This window comes from Orcinus orca, chromosome 20 (assembly GCF_937001465.1).
Source record: "Orcinus orca chromosome 20, mOrcOrc1.1, whole genome shotgun sequence".
In the NCBI taxonomy this organism is placed as follows: Eukaryota; Metazoa; Chordata; class Mammalia; order Artiodactyla; family Delphinidae; genus Orcinus; species Orcinus orca.
In genome coordinates this window covers 53,669,369-53,695,784 of record NC_064578.1, presented here as the reverse complement: position 1 = coordinate 53,695,784, position 26,416 = coordinate 53,669,369, and the positions used below count along the sequence as shown (strand labels likewise).

General features: G+C 41.6%; 2 protein-coding genes and 1 non-coding gene across 14 annotated transcripts in view; 2 read left to right on the top strand and 1 right to left on the bottom strand.

Annotated features, from left to right (window-relative positions):
- The window catches only part of LOC117199139 (zinc finger protein 677-like), a 545,188-nt gene that overhangs the window by 388,559 nt on the left and 130,213 nt on the right, over nt 1–26,416 (top strand). The window lies entirely within an intron of this gene.
- The window catches only part of LOC117195385 (zinc finger protein 615-like), a 109,881-nt gene continuing 83,620 nt past the window's right edge, over nt 156–26,416 (bottom strand). For 2 of the 12 annotated variants that reach the window (XM_049703398.1, XM_049703399.1), the window contains exons 2-5: nt 15,471–15,560; nt 15,064–15,156; nt 8,959–9,048; nt 156–4,032 (exon numbers count right to left, since the gene is read on the bottom strand). In XM_049703398.1, the coding sequence (XP_049559355.1) occupies nt 2,126–4,032; nt 8,959–9,048; nt 15,064–15,100 (2,034 nt within the window). In that variant the 5' untranslated portion in view covers nt 15,101–15,156; nt 15,471–15,560 and the 3' untranslated portion in view covers nt 156–2,125. Of the gene's footprint in view, nt 4,033–8,958; nt 9,049–9,328; nt 9,490–15,063; nt 15,157–15,433; nt 15,561–16,675; nt 16,883–16,961; nt 17,099–20,529; nt 20,727–24,613; nt 25,779–26,416 lie in introns of those variants that run through there. The other 10 variants (XM_049703394.1, XM_033417767.2, XM_033417766.2 and 7 more) reach the window with 10 other exon arrangements.
- LOC117199151 (small nucleolar RNA SNORA40) lies at nt 23,143–23,229 on the top strand. Its single transcript, XR_004480333.1, has one exon. It is a non-coding gene; the product is annotated as a small nucleolar RNA SNORA40 (small nucleolar RNA).

Below are 26,416 nucleotides of genomic sequence, written 5' to 3'. Positions count from 1 at the left end.
GACTGCTTCCACCCCACTTCAGATGTCAATCACACGCAGCAGGTGCACAAGTTACCTACAACTTGTCTGATTTGGCTACAAACCGGAGATTCCCACAACCTCTTCTTTGGGTTCAATTAGTTTTGCTAAATGGCTCACAGAACTCAGGGAAACACTTGCGTTTATCAGTTTATTAAAGTATATGATAAAGGATACAGATGAACAGCTAAATGACAAAAATAGGGCGAGATGTGGGAGGGTCCCAAGCACAGGGTCCCTGTGCTGTGGTGTGTTACTCTCCCCATACCTGAATGTGTTCACCGATGTAGAAGCTCTCCAAAATTCCTACTATTGGGATTTTATGGAGACTTCCTTACATAGGCATGATTAATTAGTAACTCCAGTTCTACCCCTCTCCCTTCTCTGGAAGATGGGGAGTGGGCTGAAAATTCCAAGCTTCTAATCATGGCTGGATCTCTCTGTTGACCAACCCCCATCCAGGAGCCCACCCAGAATCACATCAATAGAGTAAGAGATGCTCCACACACTCTTATGTAGAAATTTACAAGGGTTTCAGAAGCTCTGTGCCAGAAACTAGGGGCAGAGACCAATATGTCTATTTTCTACAATTTCACAAGGTCAAACAGTCAACCTCAAAAGGATACATCCTAAATGATTTTTTTTTTTTTTTTTTTTTGCAGTACGCGGGCCTCTCACTGCTGTGGCCTCTCCCGTTGCGGAGCACAGTCTCCGGACGCGCAGGCTCAGCGGCCATGGCTCATGGGCCCAGCTGCTCCGCGGCATGTGGGATCTTCCTGGAATGGGGCACGAACCCGTGTCCCCTGCATCAGCAGGCGGACTCTCAACCACTGCGCCACCAAGGAGGCCCTATTTTTCTAATATTCTATAAATGACAAAATTATGGATACAAAAAGATCTGTGATGCCAAGTGTTAGTGTCGGGGAAAGGATGTGACTATGAGGATGTAGCAAGAGGGAGTTTGTGTTGACAAAGCATTCTAAATTTCTACTGGGATGTTGGTTACAGGAACCTACATATGTGATGAAGTTTCTTAAGGAGATATATAAAAACCAGACAAAAACTACTACATGTTAAAACTGGTGCAATCGAAATAAACCCTGTAGTTAACAGCACTGTAACAATTTCACTTTCCTCTATTTGACCTTATATAACCACACAGTAAACTGTGTGGTTATTATAAGATTTTACCTTTGGGAGTAGTGGGCTGAAGGGCATTTAGGAAATCTCTGGAATATTTGTTTTTGTGATTCTAAACTTACTTCAAAATTAAAAGTTATAAAAACATCACATTTATATTAATTTTATAAACCCCCTGATGGTACTTACAAACTTGGTTAAACACATCCAGATCTGTTGTTATACTTAAGAAACGAGTACATTTTTCATTTTGAAGTACTTCAAATATTCTGAAATAACACAAACTTGGAACCAAAGAAATGCAAAAGTTAAATAATGAAAATTCAATCCATGTTGAGAGTAACTGCCACTATGTAAAATTTATAAGATCAATGACAAGGAAACTAGAAATATGGCTGAAGGTATCCTTCAGTTGCTTGTGAGGTGTAGTATCCCTTAAGACTTGTAACAGAATGCTCTCATTCATCATTTCCCCAAGGCTTCTTTCCTTCATTAAGTTGTCTGATATTTTGTTAACGTCCACCATATAGAATGGGTTTCTGCACGGATTTCCTGGCAAATGATAAAGCAATATTTACTGCTGCAAACCCGTCTATATTCATTGCCACAGGAAAGTATTTCTCTAGTGATAACTGACATCTGTTGAGGTATTACTTCTGGGCAAAGTCTTTTCCACAATTATACTTCTACCAATTAGAAACATTCATTCATTCATGTTCTATGATGATCACATATGATAGGGTTTATTTCCACTGAAGGCTTTCCTAGTCTTTCACACTCATAGGCTTTATCTCAGTATATACTTTTTAGACATAGAATGTCCTAAAATATTTTCACCAAGGCTGATTGTATCCAAATAGTTTTGTAAATTTTTTCATCAATATAAAATATGAGGTACTTGATCACTAAAGATAATACCACATTCTTTGCATTGTGATTCTTCTCTGCATACTATTATCTTGAGGGTCTACAACCGGCAACAGGCTTCCCCAAAGTGACTACCTGTGAATTCTCTTATGTTTATTAAGGATTGACAAGTGGGCAAAATCTTTCTCACACTCACTGCATCCATAGGGCCTCTCTCCTGTATGTTTTCTTTGGTGAACACTGAGCCCTGACTTTGTGGTGAAGGTTTTCCCACATTCACTGCATTCATATGGCTTCTCTCCTGTGTGAATTCTCTAATGGGTAATGAGATCATTTTTGCACAAAGAGAATTTTCCACATTCAGTACATGCAAAGAAGTCTTTCCTGAGTGAAATCTCTCATGTCGTATGAGGCATGTCTTCTTCCTAAAGGCTTTACCACACTCGTTGCATTTGTACGGTTTCTCTCCAGTGTGAGTTTGCTGATGTGTACCAAGAGTACTCTTCACAGTGAAGCCCTTGCCACATTCACTGCATATATATGGTTTCTCTCCAGTATGAGTTCGCAGATGTGCAACGAGCTTCCTTTTCGCGGATAAGCCTTTGCCACATTCATTGCATACATAAGGTTTCTCTCCTGTGTGAGTTCGCTGATGTACAATGAGATTGCCCTTCTGAATGAAGCCTTTTCCACAATCACTGCATACATAGGGTTTCTCTCCTGTGTGTGTTCGCTGATGTCCAATCAGCCGGGCCTTGGCTGGAAAGCCTTTTCCGCATTCACTGCACACGTAGGGTTTCTCTCCGGTATGAGTTCGCTCATGTACAATCAGTTGGTTCTTCACAGTGAAGCCTTTCCCACAGTCACTGCATACAAATGGCTTCTCTGCAATATGAGTTCGCTGATGTACAACAAGATCACCCTTCATGGTGAAGCCTTTTCCACATACACTACATACATAGGGTTTCTCTCCTGTATGAGTTCGCTGATGTCTGATGAGAGGGTTCTTCAAGGTGAAGCCTTTTCCACAATCATTGCATGTATAGGGTTTCTCTCCAGTATGAGTTCGCTGATGTGGAATAAGACTCTTCTTCAAGGTGAAACTTTTCCCACATTCACTGCATACAAAGGGTTTCTCACCAGTATGAGTTCGACAGTGTGCAATAAGACGCCTCTTCTCGATGAAGCCTTTTCCACATTCACTGCATATGTAAGGTTTCTCTCCTGTATGAGTTTTCTGATGTGTAGTGAGACTGAACTTTGTAGAGAAGGCTTTTCCACACAGACTGCATCCATGGGGCTTCTCCCCTGTATGAGTTCGCTGATGATAAATGAGCAGACACTTTGTGGTGAATGCTTTCCCACATTCACTACATGTGTAAGGTTTCTCTCCCATATGACTTTTCTGATGTTTATTGAACTGCGATTTCTTGAAGAAGGTTTTATCGCATTCAGTGCACTCATAATGTTTCAGTCCGGCATGAGTTCTTTGGTGTTCAGTGAGCCTGGATTTTCTGGAGAAGGCTTTCCCACACAGACTGCATCCATGAGGTTTTTCTCTAGTATGAACTCTCTGATGATCAAAGAGCTGAGACATCTTGAAGAAGGCTTTCCCACACTCACTGCATACATGGGCTTTCTCTATGTTGTGAGTTCTCTGTTGCTTAATAGACAGGGAGTTATTGCTGATGGGTTTTGCACTTACAGGAAATTTAATTTCAGTAAAAGATAGCTCATGGTTAGCATGGAGAAGGGATTTCCCATCTCCATTAAACTCAGCAGAGTTCTTTAAGTTACAGCTTCTCTTCTGGTTTTCAAAACTTAAATTTGAATTTAAAGGTTTTTCAGTTAAGTCAAACATATCACAATTTTGCTTTAACAGGAAATGACTTTCGCTCTGATTAACAATATTTGCAAGTGTATTATGTTCGCAGCATTGTTCCACAGTATTTTGAATGCTGTGATTTGTCAAGTGATGCTGCAGAAGGTCATCAACTTTCCTGATTTCTAGGAAAGAAGAGAACAAGGAATCATTCCGCAATCTCTCATAATCTTAATTTGGAAGAAAACTGTTTCAAAAATTGCCTTCATGTGAAGTAACTATTTAGTGACAATTCTATGTGTGGTATAAAAAGAAATATATTTGGTCTTCCTCCGCAGAGCTCCTAAAGCCTTGTAATTTCCTACGTGTTTAGGATGCTAATGAGGTGACTTAGCATAGGGTTCCTACATAACCTCAGGATGGGACTGACCACCAGAAAGACTAAGTGATTAGAAGGTTGGAACTTCCAGCTCCACCCACTGGCCTCTGAGAAAGGAGAGAGGGCCTAGATATTAAAGCTCTATAAGAACTCTTAACAAAATTTGCTCAACCTTTGGATGGGTGAACACATCCATGTGCCAGGAGGGTGGTGCACCCCAGTTCTGGGGAAAGAAGCTCCCGCATTCAGGAATCCTTTAGACATTGCCTTCTTGTACCTCTTCATTTCGGACCTTGTACCTCTTCACTTGGTTATAAACATAAGTAAATGTTTCTCAGTTCTCAGAGCCACCCTTGGAAATTAACTGAACCCAAGAAGCGGGTCATGGGAACCTCCAACTTACAGCCAGTTGGTCAGAAGCACAGGTAACAATCTGGACTTGCAATTGACATCTGACATTGGGACAACCACGTGGGACTGAACCCTTAACTTGTAGAATCTTGACACTATTTCCACATAGATAGTATCAGAAATGAGTCAAAATTTAGGACACCCAGGTTTAATTCTATGTACAGACCACTGAAGCAAAGGAATAAAGAAGGCAATTGCAGTCTGTGAATCATGGTTAAAGGAGCAATGAATATGTAAGAGGTGGAGGAAATCAGGATATGTTCAAAGAAAAGACAAGGTTCACTGATGGACTTAATGGGAGAAGCACGGAAGAGGTTAAGACTCAAGGATTATTCCACGAATTATGTGGTTTCAGCCACTGGGTAGGTGGAATGCTTCTTAATAATGTGAGGAATATTACTGAAGTCCAGAATGAGAGGAAAATCTAGCACGCATTGTGAAACAAAGTTTAAGATGACTATTACAGGGACTTCCTTGGGGGTGCAGTGGTTAAGAATCCACCTGCCAATGCAGGGAACATAGGTTCAAGTCCTGGTCTGGGAAGATCCAAATGCCACAGAGCAACTAAGCCCATGTGCCACAACTACTGAAGCGTGTGCCTATAGCCTCTGCTCCACAACAAAAGAGGCCCGTGCACCGCAGCGAAGAGTGGACCCTGCTTTCTGCAACTACAGAAAGCCCACACGCAGCAACAAAGACCCAACACAGCCAAAAATAAATAAATTAATTTAAAAAAAAAAGATGACTATTACATACCCAAGTACTATATAAACATGAACAGGTTGAATATATAAATCTTTAAAAAGGTTTTATCTGAAAATAGCAATGTGGATATCATCAATATACATTATTCAAAGATAGAGAACTGGATGAGACTGTGTTTAGAAACATGTAGAATAAAGGTGAAGGCACAGGGCCAAGGCTTTAGCCATTCCAACATGTAGAGTTTGGAATCCAATTAAGCCCAACTAAGAGAACCAAACATTGAGTATTGTGATCACGGGTCCCCTGAAGATCCAGGTATATAGAACAAAATACAATGATGAGTAAGATGTGGATCCTCAGCATCTGATTTCAAGGTAATTGTGACAGACTACTGAAAGACTGGTTATCATAGTCTAACATCTTGCCATCCTTCTTCATTCTGTAGACCACCATTCACCTAACTCTACCAAAGCACTAATTTGAATATTTTAGAATTTCTCTTATTGAAGTGTAGCTGATTTAAAATATTGTATTAGTTTCTGGTGTACAGCAAAGTCATTCATTTATACATACATAAATATATATATTTATATTCTTATCCATTATGGTTTACTACAGGATACTGAATATAATTCCCTGTGCTGTATTGTTTATTCAATTCTACATAAAATAGTTTGCATCTGCTAATCCCAACTAACCTCAAATTTAGAAGAAAACTTCTGTAACCAAGATTCCAACTAATAGTCTAGCTGGAACATACCCTATGTTCCTATGTAAAAAGGGAACGTTGGTATGCAGTTACTCCATCCCTGCATCTTGCAAAGAAATGAGTGGCCATGACTGATGACTGGAAGATAACCTCTGAGTCCCTGATATGCTGCCTAATAAGAGTATCTTTTTAGACATGAGGTCTGAAGCCATAACATACAGTTTATACTAACAATGTGATTTGTGGTAGATGCCCATTTTTTGTATGCCTGAGGCTTTGGACAACACTAACATTCTGATTCTGGGGTCTAGAGACAGCAGGCTTGGGTGAGCTTCCCTGGTTGGCAATACTTCACACGTGTTGTCAAACATTCAAACATCATTGCTGGGAAAATTCAGCACTGTTCACATGACTCCACTGGTAGAGGACAACCGGGAACCTTGTGTGCAGCCTCTCCTGGAGTCTTTCCCATGCACATTTGATCTTTGATGACTTTAATCTGTATTATTTTATTGTCACACATTGTAACCAAGAGTATAAAAGTACATTCCCCTCCCAAATAATGCCTACCTTCTATAAAGTAGGCAAAGTGATCCACTATAAAAATTGTATAATGCCACTCTTCTACTCAAAGTCCTGTTTTCTCAAATTATTCAGAAAAGAATCAAGGTCTTGAATGCCCTTGATAGGCAGTTTGTTACCTATGTACCAAAACCCGCAGCTACTACCCTGTTACCCTTAACTCTAGTCATTTTCCCTCTTGTTCACTCCCTTCTACCCATGTAAGTTTCCCCAAAGTTCCTCAAACACATTCCAGATTCAGGTCTTTCAACTTCCCACTGTCTCACATTTGGAAAACTCCTCACCCAGGAAGATTACTCATATCCCTCATCTGTGTGCTCAAAGGCACCTTATCAGATTGCCACTCCCATTCCTAAAAGGGCAGTTCCAAGCCCCAACACCCACTCTTCCATTAGCTGCTTTAATTTTCCTTACAGCAATTTTTACACTAAGACATGTTAGTTACGCATTTGTTTATTATTCATTATAGAGTATTTCAATTTAGAACGTACTCTGTGTGAAGGGACAAGATATATATATTTTTCCTGTTTTGTATTGTTATTAGCTTCAAAACTATTATGCTATTAGGCTCTCGAAATGCAAGTTTTAAAGGAGTAAACCTAGCACATCAATTGCAGAAGGCAATCATATGTATGGAACATATTAAGAATACTTAGGGGACTTCCCTGGTGGTCCAGTGGTAAAGAATCCACCTTCCAATACAGGGGACGCAGGTTCGATCCATGGTCGGGGAACTAAGATCCCACATGCAACTAAGCCCACGCACCACAACTACTGAGCTCAAGCGCCACAACTAGAGAGCATGCGTGCCACAAACTACAGAGCCCACACGCTCTGGAGCCCACGTGCCACAACCAGAGAAGAGAAAACCCGCACACCACAACTAGAGAGAAGCCATATGCCACAATGAAAGATCCACATGCCTTAAGGAAAATCCTGCATGCCGCAGCTACGAACCAACGCAGCCAAAAAAAAAAAAAAAAAGAAGAGGACAAAAACTCTTTACTCTTTATAATCAAGATGATATCATATCACGGGATCATTGAAAGAGAAAGTGTAATCACATATGGCAGGAAACAGGGTTAACTGGGACTAAGTGTCATCAGAATATGACAAGAAATTAATCAATTTTATTTCTACATTCTAGCAATGAATAATCTAAAAATGCAATCAAGAAACAATTCCGTTTACTATAATATATAAAAGAATACCAATTTATTTAGGAATAAATTTAAGAAAGGAAATACAAAACTTATATTCTGAAAGTTAAAAAAACATTGTGGAAGACATTAAAGGCCTAATTAGATTTAAAAAGATTCAATGATCATGGAACAGAATGCTAAATATGGTTAAGATGGAATGACTCCCCAAATTGACATACAGTTCAATATAATCCCTATCAAAATCCCAGGCAAATTTTTTTTCTGCAGAATTTCACAAGCTGATTCGAAAATTCAGATGGAAATTCAAAGGCTCCACAATACTCAAAATAGGCTTGAAAAAGTTGGAGGATTTACATTTTCCAATTTCAAAGCTTACTGCAAAGCTATAATAATAAAGCCTACTAGAAGGATATATACATATAAAATACTCCAAAACTGATGGTGGTGATGGTTGCACAACTATGTGAATATAATAAAACACCACTGAATTATATAACTTAAATGGATAAATTGATATTATATGAATTAAATCTAAATAAAACTGTTAAAAAATATAAAGTGAGAACAGAAGCTTTAGGAAAATAAATACAATGATAACATCTAAGAACTACAGGAGAATCTGAATTAGCAAAACTATGAAGGAAGTTATTTGAAGCAGACAGAAGTTATGACCTAGTTCTAACATGTAGCATGGTAAAAACATCTTTTCTAGCATCCAAGGTGGGGTTGGATGTTATGGTGGGAAATCATTATTTCCTAGCTGGGCAGGAAGAAGGTACACTAGTAAGAAGAGTGATAAATTCAAAGTTCGCTCTTTCCAGAGAGGCCTGGAAAGTGGAATTTCACAGCAAGACAAGTGGTAACACAGAGATCCTGTGATGGTGAATGAAGAAGAGGGAGATTTGAAAATCCTAGGAAGAGGAAAACTATTTAAAGAAAAACAAGATGCATATGAAATAAACAGGGATCAGATCTCAAAAGAGAACAAAGTGATATATTTTCCTCTTAACTTCTACAAGGAAAAAGAGTTTTTACACTGGAAGAGAGGTACGTGGTAGGGCTGCTTATGTTTCCTCAGACACTATCACAGCTCTGACGCCTTCTCTCCTGACCAGAGTACGACTTCCCTGGCTGCCCACCTTGCTGGGTCTCACCCACTCACCTGGACAGATTCGACTGTGGCAGTCATCTTCTACTGGCCATCTTCCTCGTTCCAACCTGGAGACAACATCTAGTTTGCTGGCTTGATACCCTGTTCATGAAAAATGATAGAAGACTTAGACATATTGAACTGGGCTGGGATACGGCAGGAAGGGATAATGGTACATGGAGGGAATAAACAGGTTTCACATCTGTAAGCTCAAGGCTTTTCTCTCAGGAGAGGGGCTATTATACCCTCTAGTCTGGGGCAAGAGAAGGATCTGAGACTCGACCATTGCAGAGGAATGCAGTTAGTCTGAAGAGTTAAGAGGCTGAGAATGGAACGGCCACTGACGGGCACCCTCTGAGGGACCCAGGGGAGCCGTCCTCACCCACGGACAGCAGGTTGCTATAGTTCTCCAGCATCACATCCCGGCACAGGTCCTTCTGATCAGGGTCCAGGAGCTGCCACCCCTCTCATGTGAACTTCATAGCCACGTCCTCATGTCAGGGATTCCAGTCATAACATGGTCTTATTTAGCGAAGTGCTGTCCTTTGGGTAATATGGAAAAATGTAAAGGAAATTATTCTGCTCACTTTTGCCATATGGGAAATTAGTGGGTTTTTTTCCTTCACACGGTGTGATAGAGTAAGAATGCTAGTAAGATATTACGTTGCTGTGCAGTCTTCCATTCATTCAACTAAAGTTGAAATTCAAAGAAGTTTCGGTAATGTACCGTTAATTCTTCTAGCTGATGTAAAAACATGTGCAATCTCTATATATGTGAGCATTTGTAAAGGAAAAACCCAGTTTCGTTTCCTTCCTGTGCAGTGAAAAACCCAGTTCTTCTCCACTGTGTGCTTCTTCCCTGCGAGTCTCCTTTATTACCCACACAGAACATTTCGTTTCTGACCCTTCTGGTCACCAAATGTGTGGAGACTTTTTCCCCAGAACAAGCAATTCTCTGCCCTACCAGCTGGGTATCCTATAATTTGAATCAATTCTGACACTATCTACCCAGAGATAGCGTCAGATCCCACAGGTTATGGGCTCAGTTCCGTAAGACTTCGCGACCCCCACTTCAGACACCAATCACAAATCCAGGTTGTCACCTGTGCTTCTGACCAGCCAGCTATAGATCAGAGGTTCCAATAACCCCCTCCTCGGGTTCAATTCACTTGCTAGAGGGGCTCACAGAACTCTGGAGAACTTACGTTTACCACTTTATTAAAGGCTATGATAAAGGATACGGGTGAATATCTAGATGGAAGAGATGTGTAGGGAAGGATATGTGGGAAGGGATGCCATGCTTCCACACCATCTTAGGGCACGTCCACATGCTCACCAACCCAGAAGTCCTCTGAACATCATAGTTTGGGGATTTCATGGAGTCTTCATCATGTAAGCATGATCAATCATTAACTCCATTTTCAACCCTTCTCCCTTCTCAAGAGAACAGGGGGTGGGGATAAAAAGGACAAGCTTCTCACCATGGCTTGGTCATTCTGGTGACCAGCCCTCATCCAGTAGCCCACTCAGAGTCACCTTGCTAGAACAAAGTTACTCCTGTCACCCAGGAAATGACAAGAGTTTCAGGAGCCCTGTGTCAGGAACAGAGGTCAAAGGCCAATATTAAAACCAGAGATGTTCCTAGCGTTCTAATCACTTAGGGAATCACAAGGGTTTTAGGAGCTCTGTGCTAGAAACAGGGGGCAGAGACCAATACATATTTTCTATTACCTCATAAGCATCTATTTACTAATACTGAACTCTATGATTCTTATAAGTATATGAATAATACAGATTCCTAAATTCACCATTAGCAGTTGAGCCAATACCAAAACCAGTAATGAAGAGATTCCAGATGCCAGAATCACAATACATGCTAATTTCAGTAGTTAATATACTAAATGAAACAAAAGAAACTGTATAAAACATGTATAGAGCACAATAGGTTATTAGATGATCAAATCTGTAAAGAAATTATTCTTTAAAGAATATATATGGACACATATGGACACAGACTGATGCATGTGTGTAGATTAGGCAGGATTAATATCATATTAGAGAAAATGAAGAAACAGCTGTAGGAAACATGTTTTTACATTTATGAGAAGGACAGTTAGGGACTGCAGTTAAGGACCTCACTCACCACATCGCCTCTACGGAGAACCATCAAAGTCCTATGTGAACTTGAGACCCAGATGAACTTGAGACCCATGTGCCATGAAACGTTAACATCCCTTGAGGAACTGCTCTGCTTTTGTAATAGGGAAGAACAAAACTGACTCCATATCAGATCTGTTCCTTTTACTTTAACCTCACTTTAACCGTCGTGCTCTGTTGCCTGTACTTAGTCATGCTGGCTCTGTACATTTTGTAAAAGAATGCTGTCTATAGCTTGAAATATACAAGAACATCCGTGACCTGACCTGAACAGAGAATAACATTTGTCTTGTTCAAGGTTTATAAAAACATGGTGAACTGACCATGACCTGACTTACATGACAGCTGCAAGAACAAAGAATCCAACACCACCAAGAAGTGTGCAATAACTACCCAGGTCCCTCCCTCACCTTGCCTTTAAAAGGCTTTGCTGAAAGCCTTCAAGGAGTTCCAGACTTTTTAAGGCATGAGCCACCTGACTCCTGGCACGGTCAGGCAGTAAACCCTTCTCTGCTCCCAACTCCGACGTTTCAGTATTTGACCTCACTGTGCTTCAGGCACACGGTCTTGCATTCAGTATCAACCTTACCAACAATCTTCATCCATTTTTTCCTCTCCCAGCCTGTATTTACGTAATGTCAAATCTCATTTGCCCTCTACATGCAGCATATCCAGAACCTCACCAACTCTGAACCCTCCACACATGCTGCAGTCAACCATTCTCCCTGTCACCATGTTTTTTGCAATAGCCTCCTACAAGGCTTTCCTATTTGCCGCCCTGCCCACTACTGTCTGCTTTCTACACAGAAGCCAAAGGGATTCCTTGAAAAATGTAAATTATTTCATGTTATTCCAGTACTCAAGAACTCCTCGTGTTTTTTTTTAATTAATCAATTAATTAATTTATTTTGGGGTGCGTTGGGTCTTTGTTGCTGCATGCAGGCTTCCTCTAGTTGCGGCGAGCAGGGGCTATTCTTCCTTGTGGTGCGCGGGCTTCTCATTGCGGTGGCTTCTCTTGTTGTGGAGCATGGACTCTAGGCACGTGGGCTTCCGTAGTTGTGGCTTGCGGGCTCTAGAACGCAGGCTCAGTAGTTGTGGCGCACGGGTTTTGTTGCTCCATGGCATGTGGGATCTTCCTGGACCAGGGCTCGAACCTGTGTCCCCTGCATTGGCAGGTGGATTCTTAACCACTGTACCACAAGGGAAGTCCTCTCCTCATGTTTTCTCATCTTATTAGGGAGTAAAATCACGCTTCCTTGAAATGGAATACGTGACCAAGCTTACCCCCACCCCCACCCCGCCCCCACTGCTACTGCTTCTTTGGCCTTATACCCATCACTTTCCAGAAAGCACACTCTGCTCTGTCCACACAGGCTCCTTAATGTTTCTCAAACTCATTCGTGGCTCAGCCTTTTAAACCCGCTAGCCTCTCTACTTGGAAAACTCCTAACCCGGCAGCCTACTAACTTCCCACATTTCTTGGCTCAGAGGCACCTTATCTGAGAGGTGTTCCCTGCCTAAAGAGGAGCCCCAGCACCTACTCATCTGTTATGCTGACTAAAGTTTTGTTTCTTTAAGTTTTACAGAAATATAGTTGATATACAATGTTGTGCTAATTTCTTCTGTATAGCAAAGTGATTCAGGTATACGTATATATTCTTATTCATGTTCTTTCACATTATGGTTTATCACAGATATTGAATATAGTTCTCTGTGCTACACAGTAGGACCCTGTTGTTTACCCATTTCACATGTAATAGCTTACATATGCTAACCCCAATCTCCCATTCCATCCCTCCCCCACCACTCCTCCCCCTTGGCAACCACAAGTCTGTTCTCTATGTCTGTGAGTCTGTTTCTGCTTTGTAGATATGCTGATTTGTGTCGTATTTTAGATTTCACCTATAAGTGATATAATATGGTATTTGCCTTTCTCTTTGACTTACTTCGCTTAGTATGATAATCTCTAGGTCCATCCACTTTGCTGCAAATAACATTATTTCATTCTTTCTTTGTGGCTGAGTAGTATTCCACTGTGTATATGTACCACATCTTGTTTATTCATTCATCTCTCAATGGACATTTAGGTTGTTTCCATATCCTAGCTATTGTGAACAGTGCTGCTATGAACATAGGAGTGCATGTATCTTTTTGAATTATAGTTTTGTCCAGATATATGCCCAGGAGTGGGATTGCTGTATCATATGGTGACTCTGTTTTTAGTTTTTTGAGGAACCTCCATACTGTTTTCCATAGTGGCTGCACCAATTTACACTCCCACCAACGGCGTAGAAGGGTTCCCTTTTCTCCACACCTCCTCCAGCGTTTGTTATTTGTAGACATTTTTTCTTTTTTCTTTTGGCCACCCCACAAGCTTGTGAGATCTTAGTTCCCCGACCAGGGATTGAACCTGGGGCCTTGGTGGTGAGAGCATGGAGTCCTAATCACTGGACCGCCAGGGAATTCCCTGTAGACTTTTTCATCATGGCCATTCTGACTGGTGTGAGGTGGTACCTAACTGTAGTTTTGATTTGCATTTCTCTAATAATTTATGTTACTTAATCTTTATCACAGCACTTTTCACCCATTAGATATATTATTTGTTTATTTTTATTCTTTTTTATCTCACACCACCAGCCCCCAAAACACTTGATTAATTTCTTGACTCCTTTCTCTTAGACTAAAAACTTGTGACCTATATGTATACTGTTTTTCACTGGTCTTACCTTCCAGCATACAACAGGCTATCAAAAAAATGTAGAGGAATGAGTCAAAATATCAATCACATATATGGAACACATTAGGGAGAATTTAAGAAAGAGGGTGGAAATATATCTCTTTGTGAGCATGATGATGTCAATATCATGGAGTTCATGGACAGAAGAACTTTAACTGCCAAGTAGTTTGATTAGCTGGGATAAATGTCATCAGAATACAATGGAAAGAAAAATGAAAATTTTAGGGAAATGAAGACAGTAAGGTCTACAATCAACGAGAAGAAAGTTCAAAACTAATAAATACACAAAGGAATTAATATGAAATAAGGAAGAGTTATGATCAGGTTGAGACCGGAACTGAGAACGTAGGATGTTAAGACAACGTCTCTAGTTAAAAATTCATCATGAACAGCAGACGCATTTACATAAGACAGCTCTGCAGATGGGGAACATATGAGGTAATGCCTGAATGGCCAGGATGGAGGCTGCATAAGAGTAAGGGAGAATGTAAACTTATAGTGGTTTTCTGGGAGGGAAGATGATCCTGGGTCCTGGCAGTTATTCAGAACCCAGGAGAGCTGCCATCAACATGAGTAAGTTATATAGGTCCCAAGTCTGTGGTGGAGCACACTGGGGAGAGATGAATTTGGGAGTCTTCTCCAGTGACACTAAGGAGCTTAGCTTATGACAATGAAGAAAACTTTGAAGGTTAGAAGATCATTGGAGAAAATGGAAAACAAAACCTTTGGAGAACCTCAGAGTGGGGACAAGGCACAGTGAAGACCAGTTTACTTTTGGGGCCGGCAGCCAACATGGGGTGAATGTGACAAAGGAAATCAACATTACCAGTGGGACAGAAAGGTGCAGCAGCTAGAACACAGTGAGGAATTCAAAGTTTTCTCTTTGGAGAGAGGCCTTGGAAGGTGGAGTTTCATAGAAAAGGAGGTGGAAGTGTATGAAGAAGGAAAAGGTATGAGAATCCTAGGGAAAATAAAACTATGTAAACAAAAATCGAGATGGGGGTAAAATAAAGAAGAAACAGATCCCGGAAAAGACAAGAGTCTTCCCTAAGAAGGGATATATTTTTCTCTAAACTCCTACAAAGAAAAAGAGGTCTGACATCGGGAGAGAGATGCACGGAGGCACTGCTTACCCAGCGTCCAACCCCCTCACAGCTGTGACTCTTCTCTGACCAACTATAGTGTGATTTCCACGCATGTCACCTTGCTGGTCTCTCGCTCACCTGAATGGGTTCGACAGTGGATTTCATCTTCCATCATCCATGGTTCTCCGTGATCCAAATTAGAGAGTACGTCTGGCTTTCTGGCTTGATAACCTATTCACCAGAAATGATAGAATATTTAGACCCAGTGAATTGGGCTTGGGGTCTGTGAAGACAGAATACTACAGCTGAGGACAAAACAATTTCACGACCTACAGAGTAAATGCTGTGCTCTCAGGAGAAGGGAGAATACCCACTTCTCATGGGCCAGAGAGGGGACTGAAAATCTACCGCTTCAGAGCATCATAGACACTCCAGAGCTTTCAGAAGCCGAGAAAGGAAACACCACTGACTGGGGACCCTCTGAAGGGCACAGGGGAGCCGTCCTCACCCACAGACAGCAGGTTGCTATAGTTCTCCAGCATCACCTCTTGGTACAGGTCCTTCTGAGGAGGGGTCAGGAGCTGCCACTCCTCCCACGTGAAGTCCACAGTCACATCGTCAAACGTCAGGGTTTCCTATAGTAACAGTGGTGTTTAATGAAGTGATGTCCTTTTGATGATATGGAAGAAATGTTAAAAGTTTTTCTTCTCATTTCTACTTTATAGGCTGGATCTATATATCTAGGGGGTTGTTTTTGTTGTTGTTGTTTATTGATTGATTGATTGGCTGCGTTGGGTCTTCACTGCTGTGCACGGGCTTCCTCTAGTTGCGGCGAGCAGGGGTTATTCTTCATTGCGGTGCGCGGGCTTCTCATTGCGGTGGCCTATCCTGTTGCAGAGCATGGGCTCCAGGCACACGGGTCTCACAGTTGTGGCACGCGGGCTCAGTAGCTGTGGCGCACGGGCTTAGCTGCTCCACGGCATGTGGGATCTTCCCAGACCAGGGAAAGAACCCGTGTCCCCTGCATTGGCAGGCGGATTCTTAACCACTGCGCCACCAGGGAAGCCCCGGGTTGTTTGTTTTTAACACACAAGGGAACAAGCAAAAGCCTAATAAAATACAAGGATCCAACTAAATATAATTGTGCAGTCAGTCATCCATCCATTTATCATTAGACGTTCTATAACGTATAAAGTTAAACCTTCTTGTTAACCTAGAAACACCACATTCATATATATATATATATATATGACTAACACATAAGTCAATGAAATTGGGATGACTAAATCTTTATAGCCAGTTAATCAGAATCTTCTGGGAAGTGACTCAAGAAGCCAGAATTATAAGAAACTAAAAGTTTAATAAGCATGTTTAAAGTGTATGAAGAAGAAACTTATTTTTTGATATGTGTACTTTGTTATGATTTCAGCCTTTAAATATATCCTTAAGTCAGCTGTGTAATGAACAAAAATAAAAGCAATATAAGAAAAAAGGTAGATTAAGAATCCAGATTTGAACATGGAAACCAAGAGTCAGTCATATTGCAAAGCCTGAGGAAACAGTCCCCATAGAACTGCCCTCACTTCAGACACCGGCTGCAATTTCTGGGGTCCCCTGGATCACCCTCACTTCAGAAGCAGGCTACAAAGACACCCAGGGTCCCCAAGACACCCTTACATGCAATAATTACCTAGAATGACTCAGACAACTAACAAACCCATTCGGGAACAAAGAAAAGAATAAAACAAACCAAAAGTCACCTGGGCCTGGATCATTTTTTTCCGTCCTCTAAAAACAGCTGGCAGTAAGGAGGCTCTGTCGCTGTGTCTTCTGGATCTGCTCTAAATTTCTGTTCTGATACCTGTCTTCAATCAAGCATGTCCCCAGTAATGCTGATACCAAATCCTGTAACTTCTTCCTCCTTCTACTGATTCTTTTGCTCCTGGGAAGTCAGGACCTGTGGGTTGAGGAGAAAATTCAAGCTGAGGGTACATTTCCTCTGGGCCCAGATGCTAACGCTGCTCCTGGGCGCTCACCTTAGCCCAATGCCCACAGCATTGCCGAGTGTCCCATTTTTACCCCAGACGACTTTATTCCTCTGGCCAAAAAGGCTAAGATTCTGACTGTGGTGGGGGTATTCCTTTATTCCGTGAAGTTGAAGTGGGGTGACTGTCAAAGGAGTTGAAGGAGACTTCCCTGGTGGCGCAGTGGTTAAGAATCCACCTGCCAATGCAAGGGACGTGGCTTCGAGCCCTGGTCCAGGAAGATCCCACATGCCACAGAGCAACTAAGCCCGTGCACCACAACTACTGATCCTGCGCTCTAGAGCCTGCAAGCCACAACTACTGAGCCCACGTGCCACAACTACTGAAGCCTGCGTGCCTAGACCCCGTACTCCACAACAAGGGAAGCCACCGCAATGAGAAGCCCACGCACCGCAACGAAGAGTAGCCTCCGCTCGCTGCAACTAGAGAATGCCCCCGTGCAGCAATGAACACCCAATACAGCCAAAATAAATAAATTAATTAAAAAAAATAGTCTAAGATTAAAAAAAAAAAAGGAGGTGAGAGAAACGAGATCCATCCCCGCAGCAGGCCTCAGCAGCAGGAGACTCTCAGGCAGCTCAATTATACAAAAGGGACCGTATGGGAGGAGAGGCGCTGGGCACTGCTTTCCTTTAAACCGTGTGCGCTCAGGAACCTCCTCAAGCGTTTTTATACACCCTGTGAGTACACACACTTCAGTTTGAAAACCAATATACTGGGCGAACCAGAAGCACTGTCTTATAAACAATAACGATAATATCTTAGGTTTTAAATACATTTTTTAAAGCACACAATATTGTAAATAAATTGGAAAGTGGTAAATTGAGTTGAGATGCTCTAAGACGCCTGTAATGTTAGAGAAGAGTGTAAAAGTACTAACATAAGAATTTGATAAAGAAAGCTTCCATACTGTATGTAATCTCTAGTGTCATGATGAAAACTAACAATTATCTTAAAGTATATAATTTCCATCCTAACAGAAGGGGGAAACACAATAAGAAGAAATTCATTCAAAACATGGCAAAAAAGAGAATAAGGAATAGAGAACAAGTGGGGCAAATACCGTGCACTTATATGACTGTTTTAAAACAAAACACTAAGAATTATATTAAGTATATTAAATCAACTATACTCCAATAAAACAAATTTTTTAAATGAATTATATTCAGTATAAACAGAACGAAGATTCCAGTTAATTACATCAAATACAAATGCCTCGAAACTGTCAGACTGGATTAAAATTTAAAACCCAGGACTTCACCGGCAGTCCAGTGGTTAAGACTCCACACTTCCAATACAGGGGGCCTGGGTTTGATCCCTGGTCAGGGAACTAAGATCCCACATGCTGTCCAGTGTGGCCAGAACAGTAATAATAATAATAAAATAAAATAAAACCCAAGAACATGCTACTCTAGGTGACATGCCTGAAACATAGTGATATGGACAGCTGGAGAATAAAAGGTTAGAAAAAGATAAACCATGGAAAGAGTAACCACAGATAATCTATATTCTCTGAAAAAATGCACCAGAAAGCCCAAAAATTACTACAGAGAAGAGAAACAAAGCTTACTAGTAAGAGGTTCAACTCACCACATTTTAAGAAATTTGCCATTTCTAGGTACCTAACAATATAGCCTTGAAACATATACAGCAAGGGAATTCCCTGGGAGTCCAGTGGTTAGGACTCCAGGCTTCCACTGCAGGGGGCACAGGATAAATCCCTGGTGGGGAAACTAAGTTTCCTGCACGCCATTAGGTGGCAGACAAAAATTTTTTTTTCTAATTAAAAAAAAAGGAATGAATTATAAACATTAGAAACTGGACAGAAAATTAAGGTTATATTCAGACAATATCATCCTTGACATGGAAAGAGAGATTCAAAGAATTATAATACTTATTTAAAATTTTTCACTCAGAAACCCCCAAGCAGATTTTCACATATATTGCTGGCTAGAACTGCACCACGTACCTAAGCTCATTTCGTACTAATTCAATCACTAGCAACGGGAGCTGGAACCACCAGGATTAACTAAGACCAACCAGTATTGGGATATGGGTCACCCTGTCAGAAGGATGGATAACTAAACAAAACGGCGGTTCTGTTAGCAAAGAAGAAAGTGGGAACGCATGTCAGACAAAAAAGCAAGTGTCCACTGCCGCTGGTGAGAGCAAGCCTTGACAAACATTTTCTGCAAAGGTGAGACAGGCTGGGACCTGGAACACTTTGCTGCAGTGCTTGCAGCTGGACACACCTCTCCTCCAGCAACAAAATACAAAGAAACTATAAGGGACTAAAAATAACTTTGTATATGCACAGAGGAGTCAAATTCTGGACAACAAGGTACAAGAAATTAAGAAACCCAGCCGCCACTTCCGAAGAACCAAGAGCAAAAGGAGGGGATCCGGAGCAAAAGCAGGTACTGCCATGCCCCTTGCACACAACACCACCTAAAGCATGGGCAAACCATCCTAGCCGCCCCTCCGGCCCAACCCCCGGACATACACCTACCCTCACCGCATATAAGGAACCAGATGCCCCCCCAACCCCACCTCAGAGAGCGAACAAGCAAGGGAACCTCTTACTTGTTCTCGCTCCCCCCTGCTGCAGTAGGGACCACAATAAAGCCTGGCCTGAATTTCTTATCTGGTCTTTGATCAACTTCTATGGACCAAGGAGGCCAAGAGCCCTGGTCGGTAACAAAGGGATAGATACTATCCATTTCTGCTTTGAGGGTTCAGATCTGTCACAAGGACTCAATTCTGCCTTTGCAGTGCGAAAACAGCGATACACGATACACAACACATAGAGGAGGCTGGGTTAGTCCCTCGGTCTGCAGATAAAAGCCTAAAAAGCAGAAGGTTTAGAACTACACTACCGTCCCGGGCTGCACCACCTTCCTTCCCAGCCTACTAGGTTGGAATCTCGACGCAGGCACCAGCCAGGCCTCCTAGGGGACCAAAGCCTCAGCCCTCACAAGACTCTCTGTACCACAGACACTGACTACACACTTCCTTATTAATCCGAAACCTGGGCCAGATACCCTCATATGATGACCATCCAGCCAGGCCCCAACATCTCTGAGCGCCATATTGATTCCCGTAATCTGAATCTCTTACCATCGTAAATACCACCTGCATCATTTAGAAATAGAGTGAGCCGCAAAGACCCCTATATCGGGCCGGGCCGGTCACGATCGTTGATCTCTACAGATTTTTTTGTGTGGGGGGGGTGCCGCGTGGCTTGCGGGATCTTAGTTCCCTGACCAGGGAGTGAACCCGGGCCACTACAGTGAAAGCGCCGAATCCGCCAGGGAATTCCCTCTACAGATTCTTAATCGTTCTAACGAACAGCTCCCAAAGTACCCCAACGACAGGTACGCGCGTCACAAACGCTCCTGGTTCCTCTCAAATACCTCCACATCAGTGCTTCCCACCAGACCCTCAATAATTCCGTTAAGTCCACACTACACCATTCCACCCTGTGGACGACACGTCCACAGGGACAAACCTCCTATGGGACAAAACCACAAAACTTCAAGGAACAAATGCACACACTGACCCGATTTTCTCCAGTCCACAAGCAGAGCCTAAAACGTAACACTTCCACGAACCGCTTCTACTTCTGCCCCTGTCGCCCAGATTTTTCGTCGGTCTACGGCGGCCGAAGACGGTCTGAAGCATTTGAAGAAACTCGGACTGGATTTCTGGTATTACCTTGAAAGGCAATATGTCCGCGCCCAGCTCTCCGCGGCCCCACGGGGCGGCCATGTTGGGACACCTGACGTACAGAAGGCCAAGGGGCGGGTTTGGGGCCAGGAGCCCTGGATGGTCCGGGAGGTGAGAAGCCACTGAAATTATTTCATTACCTGTCACTTCAATTCTTCAGAAAATTAGCAGATTTTCAGAGACTCGAGGTTTGCGAGGCAAATATGGAGCTACCTAAACGGCGTTCGACGGACTGGGGAGACGAGTAACATCGCCGAGGCCTTTATTAAAAAAGGAGGGGGGCGGGTTTCGAAAAGGACCAAGGGTTCAGGTGTCGGTATAGCAGCAGAGAACGAACTCCTGGAATGAGAAACGGCAGTACATCCGGTAATCGGACATCCCCCCAAAAACTTCGGAGGAACATTTCTCGCAGGAAGCGGCTTTTAAGGACCGAATAAGATTTCGAGAAACTGGCACAGTGTGAAACAGGCCGTCACGTTCAAGAGGAAAAGAGCGGCAGGATGAAGCCTAAATTTTGATTGGGATTGGAGCCTCGGGGAAAGGCCACTTTAAAAATGAGGCCAGTAAAGTTCTGGAACCAATGAGAAAGGCACAACCAGAATGGAGTCCAAAAGTATTAAGGTCAATATCTATTTGGTCAAGACACTAAGATAATTCCATGGGGTTAGTTGTTTCAGCAAATTATGCTGGAAAAATTGTATACCTATTTGCAAAAACATAAATTAAGACCCATAACTCTAACCATATACAAAATTAACTCGAAATAGATCACAGACCTAAATTTAAGAGGTAGAAGAAGTATGAAACTTAGAGAAGCGAAGAGGAACCTAAGTTAGCCAAAGAGTTCTGTGACAAGACAAAGTATGAGCCATAAAAGGAAAAATAATAAATTGGACTTTATTAAAATTAAAAATTTTGTATTTCTAAGCACAGCTTTAATAAAGTATTGAGTAGAGCCAGAGACTGGGAGAAAATATTGACACATTTAACATCTATTGATAAAGACTTGTATTCAGAATATATCAAGAGTTCTCAAAACTTAATGACAAAACAACTATCCAGTTACTTCTTGTGGGTTATGAAATTTTCTAAATATTGCATCGTGGTGATAGTGGCACAACTCTATGAACTTGCTAAATGTCACTGAGTTGTACGCTTACTACTGGTAAATGTTATATGTAAATTATGACCATAAAGCTGTTAAAATGAATTTCTGTTGTGTACAAAATTTATAGCATATGGATTTTTTTAAAGACATCAAATATAATTGCAAAATTATAAACTGTCTAGGATTAAAAGTAAATGGAGATGTCTGGGACTTATAAGAAAAACAGTACAACAAATCTTGGAGTGAGAATTTCAATAATGAGAGGATCATAATAAAAAGTGAACATAGTTGAATATGTTATGTTGAATATGTTTTTCAAGCATACCCCACTTCAATGCATACCTTTTATATGTGACTCAAGTTACCATTCTACTAGTTCACCCATGATATTATTACAGCCACTTAATATTAATTATATAGAGATATACAAAACATTTTATAATATGGAAATGTTTATGAGAATGTAAGTGATAAAATTAGATTACGTATTTTTTTTTTAACAGACTTACCGAGATATAACTGACATAGATTATACCTATTTTAAATAAATTTTTATTTTGGGGAAATTTTAGATTTACACGAAAGTGACAAAGTACTACAAAGAGTGCACATATACCTTCATTTGACTTCCTCTCATGCGAATATTTTATGTAACCATGGTACATTTGTCAAACTTAGAAATTAACATTGGTATGACACTCAACTAAATTACAGATTCTATTTGGATTTCACAAATTTTTCCACTACTGTCCTTTTTCTGTCTTAGGATTCAACCCAGGGAAGAATGCTGCCTTTAGACATCATGTTTCCTTGAATTGCTCTGTTCCATGACCATTCCTCAGTCTTTTTTTCATGTCCTCAATTATTTTGAGGAGTACTGATCAGGTATGTTGTATATTGACCTTCTTTTAGGTTGGTCTGTTTTCCTCATTAAACAGGGATTTATGCATTTTGGAAAAGACACCACATATTTATGGGTATAGAATATCAAAATGACAACACTGATCTACTGGCAAAGGTATTATTTGCCAGGTTTCTCCACTGAAAATAGCAAAACAACTTCTGACCAAAAAGAACCATCATACAGGGCTCACACCAAGAGATTTCAAGACTTATAAACCTTTAGTAGTATTGGTGAAAGGACACATAGATCAATGGAACAGAGCAAAGATCCCAGAAAAAGACCCACATGAGTCAAGTATACTCAAGCGTTTGACAGATATACAAAGGTTATTCAATGGCGAAATATAGACTTTTTCAGCAGATGCTCCTGGAACACTTGGAAGTCCACAGGCAAAAAACAAACAAAAACAAAGAGAAAAAAAATCTCTAAAGACTCTCCTTATAGACAGGTGCAAAAATCCTCTTTTGCAACCCAGAACTCATTGTTTAGTATGAGTTTTGGTACAGGGAAGAAGGGACATGATACCTAAAACAGATTCAAGTGATGGGGGTGTATTGATAAACATAAAGATTGCTTCCAGGACTATAGAGCTGATAATTTCCCTTATATATTAAGTTTTTAAATTATCAGCTATATCGAGTTCATACTCTAATGTTGACATGAAACAAAGATGGCTTCTTTTTTTAGGCTTTTATCTTGAGAACACAGTGTCAGGATTTTAAAAAGGTATTGGCATATCCCAATGATCTGTACTGTTCTAGGGTGTGATAGCTTAGGAATGAATATGATTTGAACTTAATACATTTTTAGAGGTTGTCAAACTCTGAAGTGGGCAGATCCATCTCCTGACCCTAAACATGGTCCTAAAGTAAACTGCTTGAGGAAATTGGATCCCAAAGATTACAGGTGGAGAATTTTGAAGTGTGTCTGTATTCTACTGGAGATCAAAGAAGCTCAACTAAAAGAATTGTGTGGATTGAGCAAAACTTCTTCTTTTTTTTTTTTTTTTAAAACTTCTTTTTTGAAAGGGCTATCTCATCTTGAAGATTATGACTTTGGAGGAACTAAGGTGATTGGCAGTGGAAAGAATCAGAACATGTGAAATTCCTTAAAAATTTATTGACTTAAATAATTTTGCCTATGTTACACATAATAAAAAAAAAAAAACCTTTACACTTTGTTCAGAAAAAAAAAAAAAAAGAATCTCAACACATTCATCCTATAAGTCCTATACTTGGTAAAGGACTTGTATCCAGAACATAGAAAGAATTCTGAAAAGTCAACAAGAAACTCCTATTTCAAAAATAAGCAAACCTTGAACAGACACTTGATCAAAGATAACAGATGGCAAACAAGCATATGAAAAGATGGTCTGTATCATTTGTTGTTAGGGAGATGCAAATTAAAACAGCAATGTGAATAATGCTAATAATTTTTAAAAAGCAGCAGTGTGATACAAATACCCAGGTATTAGACTTGCTGAAATCCAAAAACTGAAAATATGAAATGCTGGTGATAAGGTGGAGTAACAGGAATTTCGATTATTTGCCAGAGACAATGCAGAAGAAATACAGCCATGTTAGACGATAGGCAGATTCCTGAATGTATGTTCGTACAGATGATCCCAAGTTTTAGAAAGGTAGCCTGAAAAAAAGTTTTTTTAATGAGATGGCTCTCACTGTGGAGTAGAACTCAGGAAAATGGTTGTTCTTACTTGTGTCAAAGAAATCTGAAAGGAAATATCCAAGACTAAACTTTGCAGTAAGATGAACAGAAATCCTGTCTTTATTCCTATACACACCACTTGACCACGGTGAATTATTCTGATTTTTGTGCAGGCAATGATAAGAGTGTATGTAGGAGACAAATTTTTTTTTTTTTTTTTGCCGTACGCGGGCCTCTCACCGTTGTGGCCTCTCCCGTTGCGGAGCACAGGCTCCAGACGCGCAGGCTCAGTGGTCATGGCTCACGGGCCCAGCCGCTCCGCAGCATGCGGGATCTTCCCGGACCGATGCACGAACCCGTGTCCCCTGCATCGGCAGGCGGACTCTCAACCACTGCGCCGCCCGGGAAGGCCGAGACAAATTTTTAATAAGAACTTTGAGAAAGGACTTGGACTGGACAACCTGAAAAGAAATGTTCCCAGCATCCAAAGGTCAAGTCTCTAAACACCACTAGCCTGGGACTATGGGTCTCAAAACTTCCAGACTCCTGTGCTCTCAAACACAGACAAACTCTGCACTCCCTACACAACACTGACCTCAAATTCAATCTGAAATTTACCACAGACATTCTTGCTCATTGACACTCCTCCCCCAATTCCAGGCTTCTCCAGATCATGAGCTGGACGTTAAATTGCTAACCTAGGGGAGAAGCAGTGCTCATTGGTTTCACACCTTCCATCCAGTTTTCAATTACCGAGTCTTGCAGACCTAACATATAGACCCTAAACTCTGACCAACAAGACCTTCGATCATTAATCTCTCCAGGTTAAGCCTCAATCAAAGGCCCCATCACTAACGCCCAGATTCCTCAGTGACTGAAGCCAAATAAAACCCCAAATGCCGTCACTGACACACATTCCCTCTTCACTGACCCCACAGGCCCCTCACTGGGGATCCTCGCCCAGAATCAGGCTCAGCAGATATTGAGTCTCTGAAGACTCCTCCAGTAGTTGCTAAAGGCTGAACCTGGTCCAAAACCATTTCTGATTTTGATGCGCTCTCCCCGCAATGCCTCCTTGGCTGTTGCTAGGGACACTGAGGGCTCCTGTTCAGTTCCAGAAGACTTGCACAGGTTCTATGAGGACACACAGCACTGTGACCTCCTAGAGGTTCTGGCGCTTCCAACAGGAGTGGCCATAAAAGCTGCTAAGACTGCTGGGTGAGAAGACATGGAAATGTCTTCTGGGCACCCCAGTGCCTTCCTCTCTTTGCAAGAGATAGTCTCAGTCACAGAGCTAATTTAAGTTTTCAGACGCCAGAACAAATCCAAGGCCAACGTGGTGTGAGATGCATTCTAGTCATCACTTTGGGCAAAAGTGACAAGATGATGGTGACCTTGTGCAGTTAGGCAGGAACACCTTGGGTACTACCAGTTTGCCTGGAGTCTTATTACGGACAGAGCCCAAACTTGCTCTGCTTGCCGCAGGTCAGGCCAATAAATCGGAAGATGACCTGTTGAGGCAAGGAGTAACGACTTTAATCGGAAAGCCAGCCGATAGAGATGGCAGACTAGTGTCTCAAAAAAAACCATCTTCCCTCAGTATGAATGTGGGCTCCGCTTACACAGAGGAAGGGAAGGAGAAGGGACCCACTGCGATGCCAGTCAATGGCTGAGTGGGACGGCTACCAGTCATGCACTAACAGCTACGCACCTGCCCTGCCTCTATTACAGTCTGATATTCTGTGGCAGAGGAGATGCCCAGAGTTTCTAGTTGGATCTAAGGTTGAATTTACTTGAAGTCTGTATTGGGAAAAGCTACAGTCAGACTTCCTCCTGTCTTTCTCCTTTACTCTCACCCTGTTGCCACACACACACTTTCAACACTTCTGGTCACCAAATGTGTGGGGTTTCCCACACACCAAGCAATTCCTGTCAGTTGGGTCCTACATTTTAACTCAATTCTAACACTATCTACTTGGAGATAGTGCCAGATCCCACCAGTTAAGAGCTCAGTCCCACAACTGCTCCCACCGCACCTCAGAT